General features: G+C 37.5%; 1 protein-coding gene across 1 annotated transcript in view; it reads left to right on the top strand.

Moving 5' to 3' along the window:
* The window catches only part of MME (membrane metalloendopeptidase), a 56,648-nt gene that overhangs the window by 946 nt on the left and 44,478 nt on the right, over positions 1 to 11,224 (top strand). The window contains exons 2-3 of the mRNA XM_009279221.1: positions 2,780 to 2,949; positions 4,394 to 4,429. Of these exons, the coding sequence (XP_009277496.1) occupies positions 2,790 to 2,949; positions 4,394 to 4,429 (196 nt within the window). The 5' untranslated portion in view covers positions 2,780 to 2,789. The remainder of the gene's footprint in view (positions 1 to 2,779; positions 2,950 to 4,393; positions 4,430 to 11,224) is intronic.

Below are 11,224 nucleotides of genomic sequence, written 5' to 3'. Positions count from 1 at the left end.
GTCAGGCTTAGCGCCGTCCCCTCCGTGTAGTCGGTACGGCGGGGGCGAGGTGCTAGCCCACGGATGGGGCTGACCTGGCGTGATGCCCCGTGACACTTCTTAGTCGTCCTTACCGGTTGTGTCTTGCTCTTACCGTGCCTGGGGGTGGCTCATCTGCACAGTACATGCTACAAAAGTTATTAAAAAAAAAAAAAAAAGTATTCTTGTGACATGCTACATTTTCTGTAGAGACTACACTGAGAACCAAGTAAGCCACAAGTCGATTTTTAACATACACATCCCAAAAAGAAAAGCTAATGCATTAACTCCCTATGCCACCTAGACCAGGATCAGTCAAAATAATTTCAGCTGTCTGTTGTATTTAAGCTTTAGTAGGCAGAGTAGAAAGGATCACAGAAGCACTAAGAGAAATATAAGACGACCATAATAACTAGGCTTACATCTGCTTAAATTATTCTTATTCTTTTGCTGTGCTTGCAGTTAGCACATAAAGAAGCTTTTACCTGGTGTTCGTTAATGCAGATGGGATAAGTTCTCTAAATAACTAGAAGTAAAAATTAGTCAGTGGGATGCCTTTAAACATGAGGAACACTCCTGCAGGAACAGAAAGATTAGCTCACTTGGAAAAACTTAGCTGACTGTAAGGAACATATTTGCACATGAAAGGTACAGCATTTCTTGCTGCTCTAATGAACTGTGTTTTCAGTGCTCTAAAGACACCATCAGAATCAGAAGATAAGCATAATTTCTTAAATTAGGCTCCAGAGGATTCTGGGGACTGGTCAGTATTTAGTCAATATAAATAACATTTTTTTGCTGTTTAATATGACTGGAAGTGAGAAGGGTAGAATAGTTAATTTGCTTTTCTACTATCTATGAATTTATAGCTCACCGTTAATGCAGGGCAAATTTCTCTACATAACTCGCTCTTTCACATGGTTCTGTGGGATTTCAGTCTTGTGTCTCAGAAACCACTTGCTGATTTGACCAAAAACCTACTCTTCAGAGAAAAATAGCAGCTTGTGAGGAAAATGAAAGCAGTTGTAATGGTCCCTATGGTTTTGGAAAGACAGAGGCTGGACAGACCTTGCAGGATTCCAGCCTCCTGAGCCACAGAAGACCTCTGATTCTGGCACTGCCAGTCAATTCATGCATCTTGATGTCCAGGGAGTAGTGACAAAAGGGGACATGAGACACACTGAAATAAAATGTTCTCTCATTCATTTAGAGAAAGTGTTAGTGTGATAGTGTCCAAGGATCCACTGAGACAGGTGTTGTGTAAAAACGTGGAACACAAAATCTCTGTTTGCTTAGGTCCATAATACCAAGTTATTTGACATCTTTATTTTATTAATAAACATACACATTTTAGTGACATGTTTTTGCAGTGGAGGAGCTAGCATTCTAGGTGAGGTGGACATCAAAGAGAGGAAGAGATTATTGGAAACTAAGGAACATCAATCAGGCAGAAACAGAAGGTCCAGAGGAAAAGCAAAGACTGGATATCTGAAATATTATAGCAGCTTGAGGAGACAAAGATGAATACCAGCCAGCAATACAGTTAAAACAGTTTAAAATAATTAAGTTAAAGTCTTAGACTTGAATAGATGCAGAAACTGAGAAGGGTTCCCTTACTGCTGTTATACCGACTTTACAGAGTGGGGAAAAAAGGGTGTAATGAATACAAGAGGACTTGAATGCCCTGACCTGCATCACTGGTTTACCTTCTTGTGAGGGGTCTGGTGAATGTAGCTGTTTCCATTATTTATCCCAGTGGAACTCTCATGTTCTTCCCTGTTGAATAGAAAGGGTGTGTACTCTATCTGTGGATGTAAAGATCCCCAGGAAATGCTGTGAATAGAAACTGTTGAGTTTTCATTGTGAAATGCTGAGAAATACACTGCTCTATGTATAGGAATTTGAATCTCTGTCAGCAGAGGAAAGTCTGGCCCTAGATAAGTGGGAGCAGATGAAGGGAGAGCAAAGAATTGTAGAACAGCAGTGCTGCAAAAGGTGGCCAAGTTATCTCTAAAGAGCGACAGAAATACAATCTTAAAACCTACTATTGCATACACATTCCATGAGTGAGCGTGAGTCCATTCACACTCCCACCAGTTTTGCATGTATGTGTTGTAGTTACTCCTAATTTACAGTGTTCTAACTTCAAAAGAGAGGACTTGGTCGCACTTCTTTAAAAATTACTGTGAAGACTCACTACCTTCAGTGTGAATTTGACAGGATCCCAGCAGAGACATTCTCTTTTTTTTTCTATTTTTAGAGACAGCTGTAAAGCTGTAGTCAAGAATTGCTTACATAATATTTTAAGAAATGACAGCGAAGCACAATGGCATATTTTGACCTTTGGCATTAGATAAGTAATTGGCAGATTAAGTTAATTTTTATTCAGGCAGGGAGACTTGCTTTTTGCTTGCTTGTGAACTCCTGTACCATCGTACAAGATTACACCACATGGGTACGTTTTAAAAATAGGTTTTGGTTTGTTGGCCTTTCTTTTCTATTTGGTAGCCTCTTCATGTGAAGGAAGACCACTCTTCTGTTCTCTGTAAATGACAAGTAGTGCATGGTACGTACTTGTGTGTGTGCGCACGTGTGAGAGGAGGAGGGAATTTTTAATTTCGTGACTGACATTCTAGTAGTGTTACAAATAATTTGAAAACTCACCCGGAAAACATCTTTGTTACTGTGCAGTTGAGGAGCCACTTTAAAGACCTATGGCTCAGTGTAAGTCCTCCAGTGAACTTTCCCTTTTCCTTTTCAGACGCTGGGTTATGGGCAAGTCAGAAAGCCAGATGGATATAACTGAAATGAATACTCCAAAACCAAAGAAGAAACTGCGATGGAGTGGCCTGGAAATAGGGCTAGCTGTTGTAGTGATTCTGCTAGCTATTGTAGCGATCACAATGATAGTTCTATATGCAACATATGACGGTGAGTACACTTAAACTGTCTTTGAATGTACAAATACATATGAATATAAAAGTATTTTAAGAAATTACAAAAAGAATGCTTTAATAAATAGAATCCGGTTGTTAGTATATAGTAAAAAAAAAAAAGGAAGTTGCATTATATTAAAATGTTGTATTAGAAAAGACTGTTGCATAGTAGTCTAGTAGTGCATAGCTGCACTACATAAAACATTAAGAAAATAAAATAATGAGGTCAGCTCAGAATTATTGGCCTGATAATAGAAAATTGTACTTTACCCAGTGTATAAAATTAGATGATTAATAGTTGCTACACCATAACAATGTTTCATATGTATGTCACTAGACAGTATAACACAATTATCTGCAATGTAAAGCTGCATCCGCACTTATTATTGCTGGACACTGACACAAAACTGCTTTTTTCCAGCAGGGACACTGTAAATTCATTTGTTCACGCAAAGTTGTGGTAAACACAAAAAATCTGCTTGTTCTGACTTAGCAACACTTCTGTTTGTAATTAATGCTTCAGTAGGCAAAAAAACTCTACAAAATACAACACTGCTTAAGAAAACCAAACTACAGTGCTTCCTCCATATTCCTGTATATGTATGAAAATCCTTTTTTTTTCCTTTTACAGGCTGTTGCAGCAAGGACTCTTAGTGAGTGTAGTCATACTAACAGGTTTTGTGATTCAGCAGCCACACCAAAATATTTGAAAATAATTCTGTTCAGGGGTAAATACCCTGCTAATTTTTGGAAAAGATAATACAGAGAAGCTAAAATTTCCATTTGGGGTCAAACTAGAATGTTTCCTTATATTGGAAATGAAATGCTTTGTTTCACTTTAAAGTACTTAATAATTTTGTTTAAACTTTTTATTATAGTCTAGTTCAATTATGGAATGGAAAAATGCCATTCTGAAATGTAAAATAAAAAATGTTCTATTTCTAAAGTCTCGAAAGGAAACATTTTCATGTTCCTGAACCTTGTATTTTGGTTAGAAGACTTCGGAGTGAACATCTCAGAATTTTCATATAATTCCTCCAAAATCTTCTTGTCATTGTAAGGTATTGCTGAATTCAAACTGACTTCACAACTGTCTTCAGTCCATGTGCTATTTTTCTCTAAATTTATTCTTTGTTATAAAAATAATATTATGCCCACCTCTGATTGATAGGACATTTTCCTCTGATGACTACAAAAATTCCACATGATGAGTGACTAGCACTGAATGACCCTAAAGGGATGAAGGTGATGGTATTTTTAGAGCCTAATCCTAGAAATATTCACTTACTGAGTGTAAGGTGTCCATTCATCTTTATCTTACTGTACACTGCAATTAAATGCAATTCTAAAGTGACTGTCAATGGAAATAATATTTACAGTAGGTTTTATTATATTGACATTCAGTAAAGAGTTATGAATATGATTGTATTCTCTTTTAGATGGGGTTTGCAAAACATCAGACTGCATAAAATCAGGTAAGAATGAAAATACATACCTTTTAATTTATGTATTTTTAAACAACATTACCATCATGTAATGTTCCCATCTAACTGCATACAAGTATGGCACATTGAGGCATGGGATCTGCTAACCCAAGTAATTTTCTTAGCATAGTTCTTCTACAAATGTAAAATCTTGTGATGTGGTATCATCAGAGCTTACAAAGTCATCAGGGTCTGGCTAGTTTAAAACTTAGAAGCATACTCTCCAAAGAATGCCTTCAGCTTCAGAAAATGCTTTAAGTGAATCAGAAGATGGCTCTTCCCCACACCCACCTCCAAGTCAGAATTCAAGCAGCAGCTATGTGCCTAAAGAAGGTACATTAAAAGAAAGTCTTGATCATTGATAGCCATTAAAGATGCCGTGCTACTGTTTGAGGAGATGCAATATTAATCTTCATGTCCAGAAAAATTCCAAATTTTATAGTCTGACAAGCTAACTTCATCCTTCGGTATCAATTGCCTAAAAAATTCTTAGTTTACATCCTGGTCTGAACTCTACTAGAAGGCTACTAAAATGCATCAGAGAAATGCTGAGTTCCATACTATATATCCTCTTGTAGTAGGTAAAGTGGTAGTTATCCATGCCCGCCCGTTCCCCTCACCTATAGTTCTCTTATTCTTTCTGTTCTCTCCTCCAGATCAATTAATGCTGGTTTCCTTTTTTTTTGCCTAATCTACTTCTAAATGTCCTCATTCTCTTTATAACACTTCCTCCACCTCCTTAATACAGACTGGTCCTAGGCTCAGAAGCAGCCTCTCTCTCTCATTCCTCAAAAGAAAGGAGCATTTCGCTGGCTGTGCCAACATGTATTTCAAAGGGGCTCTATGCCAGCTCTGCCCTCCTTTCTCCTTTCATGCCATTTCCCATAGTCAAACAGTTGACAGTTCATGCCCTTGCAGCAGTCTTCCCTAAGTCAGGAGGAGAGCCCTAAATTGCCAATGTATAAGCATCTTGTTACATCTGTATACGCCTATAACAGGTATCTTTTGATTATGTGTTTTTCTGGGAAGCTTCTGAAGATGGGACCCCTGAAATCACTCTCTTGGTGTTACTTTCTGGCAGCCATTCCTCTTTTGCTTTCTCCACCCTTGTAGAATAACTTGGCCACACAGTTCACAAAGGCTGTGGCCTAGTCACAGAGGGTGGCAAGAAATCTAAAATGGAAGCTCAGAACATGGATCGTTTCCCAGCACCCACACTGTGACCTCTCAGCTTACCAAGCAAACAGCTTGCATTTTGTTCAACCTTGGTAACCTCCCACTGAAAAGCATCATAAACATTCTAATAGAAATGTGTTATTTTCATGTCAAGTGGAACTCATAACTTCTATGTAGATTCTGTACATCATGACTGGCCCCTCTGGAAGTTAAAAGACAGCCCTAGAAGAAGCCAGAGACCCAGTATGTCAATAGGAGACGCAGGGAACGTGGTGAGAAGTCATAAAGGATTTGACAGTCAACATGCAAGAAAAATGTATATGCTTGCAAGCAAAAGTGTATGTAATTTAAGTACAGTTGTTAAGGAATCTGAGGTACACAGCACCCCATGGAGGCTTCCAAAAGGTTTTGATTTGTAGGCCCCCTTGAGACTCGCAGACATGCCAGAAACAGTTTAGAAAGGTCATTATATTGGTTTCCTTACTTCTGTGGGACTCCTTGTTTTAGATCTCATTTTAGACAGTAGCTAAAGTAGCTAGGGTAGTTGCTCCCTCACCTCAGTCCTGCTGGAGTCATCTATTGGTGAAGCCCCAATGCAGTCCATTGTCTCAATAACTGCATATTGTCATCAGCACAGTCTAAGTATCTTACAGGTTTTATTTCAGGTGGTCATCACTGTCTCTTAGTTGCACTTCCAAGGTGTTTTTCTGCCACCATGAAAGCTCATGCAGTGGTTTGAAAAATGATCAAATTAGTTATCTACTTGATTTTTTTTTAATCTCTGAAGATGCTCATTTTCAGCTAAATACGTGTATCTGTTAAAAAGTTCAGATAGACTATGTAATGATGAATGAACTCAAAAAGGAAAAGCAGTAGAAGGTTTGGAGAAATAAGGCATAATGTAAACTGAAGATCTAGCAAGAAGTGGCTAAATGAATTAAGCAGAACAGTTTTATTTTATGCTTCTGCTAAAAGATTTAACAGCGTGCAAATATTTAAGGGAATAAATACACTTTAAAGTACTTAATAATTTTGTTTAAACTTTTTATTATAGTCTAGTTCAATTATGGAATGGAAAAATGCCATTCTGAAATGAAAAATAAAAAATGTTCTATTTCTAAAGTCTCGAAAGGAAACATTTTCATGTTCCTGAACCTTGTATTTTGGTTAGAAGACTTCGGAGTGAACATCTCAGAATTTTCATATAATTCCTCCAAAATCTTCTTGTCATTGTAAGGTATTGCTGAATTCAAACTGACTTCACAACTGTCTTCAGTCCATGTGCTATTTTTCTCTAAATTTATTCTTTGTTATAAAAATAATATTATGCCCACCTCTGATTGATAGGACATTTTCCTCTGATGACTACAAAAATTCCACATGATGAGTGACTAGCACTGAATGACCCTAAAGGGATGAAGGTGATGGTATTTTTAGAGCCTAATCCTAGAAATATTCACTTACTGAGTGTAAGGTGTCCATTCATCTTTATCTTACTGTACACTGCAATTAAATGCAATTCTAAAGTGACTGTCAATGGAAATAATATTTACAGTAGGTTTTATTATATTGACATTCAGTAAAGAGTTATGAATATGATTGTATTCTCTTTTAGATGGGGTTTGCAAAACATCAGACTGCATAAAATCAGGTAAGAATGAAAATACATACCTTTTAATTTATGTATTTTTAAACAACATTACCATCATGTAATGTTCCCATCTAACTGCATACAAGTATGGCACATTGAGGCATGGGATCTGCTAACCCAAGTAATTTTCTTAGCATAGTTCTTCTACAAATGTAAAATCTTGTGATGTGGTATCATCAGAGCTTACAAAGTCATCAGGGTCTGGCTAGTTTAAAACTTAGAAGCATACTCTCCAAAGAATGCCTTCAGCTTCAGAAAATGCTTTAAGTGAATCAGAAGATGGCTCTTCCCCACACCCACCTCCAAGTCAGAATTCAAGCAGCAGCTATGTGCCTAAAGAAGGTACATTAAAAGAAAGTCTTGATCATTGATAGCCATTAAAGATGCCGTGCTACTGTTTGAGGAGATGCAATATTAATCTTCATGTCCAGAAAAATTCCAAATTTTATAGTCTGACAAGCTAACTTCATCCTTCGGTATCAATTGCCTAAAAAATTCTTAGTTTACATCCTGGTCTGAACTCTACTAGAAGGCTACTAAAATGCATCAGAGAAATGCTGAGTTCCATACTATATATCCTCTTGTAGTAGGTAAAGTGGTAGTTATCCATGCCCGCCCGTTCCCCTCACCTATAGTTCTCTTATTCTTTCTGTTCTCTCCTCCAGATCAATTAATGCTGGTTTCCTTTTTTTTTGCCTAATCTACTTCTAAATGTCCTCATTCTCTTTATAACACTTCCTCCACCTCCTTAATACAGACTGGTCCTAGGCTCAGAAGCAGCCTCTCTCTCTCATTCCTCAAAAGAAAGGAGCATTTCGCTGGCTGTGCCAACATGTATTTCAAAGGGGCTCTATGCCAGCTCTGCCCTCCTTTCTCCTTTCATGCCATTTCCCATAGTCAAACAGTTGACAGTTCATGCCCTTGCAGCAGTCTTCCCTAAGTCAGGAGGAGAGCCCTAAATTGCCAATGTATAAGCATCTTGTTACATCTGTATACGCCTATAACAGGTATCTTTTGATTATGTGTTTTTCTGGGAAGCTTCTGAAGATGGGACCCCTGAAATCACTCTCTTGGTGTTACTTTCTGGCAGCCATTCCTCTTTTGCTTTCTCCACCCTTGTAGAATAACTTGGCCACACAGTTCACAAAGGCTGTGGCCTAGTCACAGAGGGTGGCAAGAAATCTAAAATGGAAGCTCAGAACATGGATCGTTTCCCAGCACCCACACTGTGACCTCTCAGCTTACCAAGCAAACAGCTTGCATTTTGTTCAACCTTGGTAACCTCCCACTGAAAAGCATCATAAACATTCTAATAGAAATGTGTTATTTTCATGTCAAGTGGAACTCATAACTTCTATGTAGATTCTGTACATCATGACTGGCCCCTCTGGAAGTTAAAAGACAGCCCTAGAAGAAGCCAGAGACCCAGTATGTCAATAGGAGACGCAGGGAACGTGGTGAGAAGTCATAAAGGATTTGACAGTCAACATGCAAGAAAAATGTATATGCTTGCAAGCAAAAGTGTATGTAATTTAAGTACAGTTGTTAAGGAATCTGAGGTACACAGCACCCCATGGAGGCTTCCAAAAGGTTTTGATTTGTAGGCCCCCTTGAGACTCGCAGACATGCCAGAAACAGTTTAGAAAGGTCATTATATTGGTTTCCTTACTTCTGTGGGACTCCTTGTTTTAGATCTCATTTTAGACAGTAGCTAAAGTAGCTAGGGTAGTTGCTCCCTCACCTCAGTCCTGCTGGAGTCATCTATTGGTGAAGCCCCAATGCAGTCCATTGTCTCAATAACTGCATATTGTCATCAGCACAGTCTAAGTATCTTACAGGTTTTATTTCAGGTGGTCATCACTGTCTCTTAGTTGCACTTCCAAGGTGTTTTTCTGCCACCATGAAAGCTCATGCAGTGGTTTGAAAAATGATCAAATTAGTCTTCTACTTGATTTTTTTTTAATCTCTGAAGATCATTTTCAGATAGACTATGTAATGATGAATGAACTCAAAAAGGAAAAGCAGTAGAAGGTTTGGAAATAAGAGGCATAATGTAAACTGAAGATCTAGCAAGAAGTGGCTAAATGAATTAAGCAGAACAGTTTTATTTTATGCTTCTGCTAAAAGATTTAACAGCGTGCAAATATTTAAGGGAATAAATAAACATTCTTACTGAATGTTAGATTCTCAATACAGAAGTGAAATTGTGAAAAGATTACAGTAAGAACTTTGATGGGGAAAAATGGCAGGCTTACAAAATTACATAACAGGGTGAAGAACGAGCATTTTTAAAAAATATAAATTGCCTCAATTCAACAGAGATAATAATAAAATATAAAATGAGAAAAAAGGGTAGATAGACTAAAACGTCCCAAAAATAGAAATGTACAATGTGGTTCTAATGTCATAATCTCTCTTCATTTTTCATTAAATACAGCTTTATTTTATTCACACATTTATCTCATTTACTTGCTATCATCTGGCCCATATTGTACAAATTGTCTAGTTCAAACATTGAAAGAATAAGTCCTAAAGAAATGGTGAGAATTCAGTCTCAAAACATGTAAAATGCCAGGGTACTGCTATAAATGTATTCTATGAAAGTGTTTTCTACTGACAGGAAAATGAGCTAATTGACATCATAGAGCTTTTCTGTAATCCACATTCTGCTGTCCCTATTAGGACATAAAAACTGATCCACTGCAGACAGGGGGACTACTCTTGTGAGTTACTGCTACTACGTGTGCAAGAACTGCACACTCCAGCGTGGAACACATAAAATTTAAAACCAGGCAAAAGATAGCTTTTGTATTTTACCAGGTGTTAATACTTGGTATTTACATACCATACTGTAAGAGTCCTGGGAAGCAACCAGTGTATCTGATTAAATTATAATCTTCATAATTAAGTTTTAGCTGTGGGGCTATACCTCAAAAAAGATCTAAACAGATGCAAAAGCAATGATGTCAAACTGGAACACTTACTTCTGACCATAATATGATCTGTAGCATTAGTATGTGTTTTGCCTAGCAAGGGTCAATTACCAGAAGCAGCTAAAAATCTGCATCATCTGTTAGGCTGTTGTAGCAATGAAACGTTACAATGCAGGAAGCAGTTAGGACCAGGGAGCCCACTCATAAGGTTCAGATGTGCTAGCCATTGCAGAACTGCCAGTTCCAAATACTGCATCTGTCTCTAAATGATTTAGAATGGACAGGTCTAAGCAGAGTTGGGAATGACCAGTTTGAATTTAAAATTGTTATTTATTAACTGAGCCAGGATTTCCATGTCCCGCCATGGTATAATGCATTTAAGCTAGAAATTGCTATAGAAGTGTTGGGCCTTCTTCACACTTATATGGCCGTTAAATGAAATACAGTCAGATTATGAAAAGGGGAGGCAAGTGTTAGTAAGGATGTAATCACCTAGAAAACCTATTCGATTCGGTGGTCACTAGAGTGAGTGAGTTCTCGGCTCCAGAAGCAGAACACTGTGAATCAGGAGCCCAGAATGGTTAGCTGGCATCTGCTCAGGCCTTCAGTGCTCAAAGAGCTTCAAAAATAGTTCAAAGAGTTTGTCAGAATTATATAATTTAATAACAAAATAAACTAATATTTTAAAAATGCAATGTAAAGTGCTTAAACCAGAGAAATAAACTGTATTGTTGCTGTTTAATAATAATCTTACTGGGATGAATCTACAAGTTTAATATTACTTCAAATCAGGATTTCGTAACAGTACCATCTTTAATTTGGCTGCTTCTTCCAGACCATGTAGGATAACATACAGGAAAAGTTAGACAGATAGATACAGGTAGAAAGCAAGAAGTATTAACTTTGGAAAATTTATTGTGGTCTTTCAAGAAATATAATTAGGAATAGACATTAAGTGAAATGGTAATGCCTTACACCAGGACTGATCAATACTGTTGACGGTTTTTTGCAATGAATTCAAAATGT

This window comes from Aptenodytes forsteri, unplaced genomic scaffold (assembly GCF_000699145.1).
Source record: "Aptenodytes forsteri isolate BGI_AS27 unplaced genomic scaffold, ASM69914v1 Scaffold299, whole genome shotgun sequence".
NCBI classification, from domain to species: domain Eukaryota; kingdom Metazoa; phylum Chordata; class Aves; order Sphenisciformes; family Spheniscidae; genus Aptenodytes; species Aptenodytes forsteri.
Note: the sequence above shows the minus strand (reverse complement) of the source record. Positions and strands in the feature narration are given on the sequence as shown.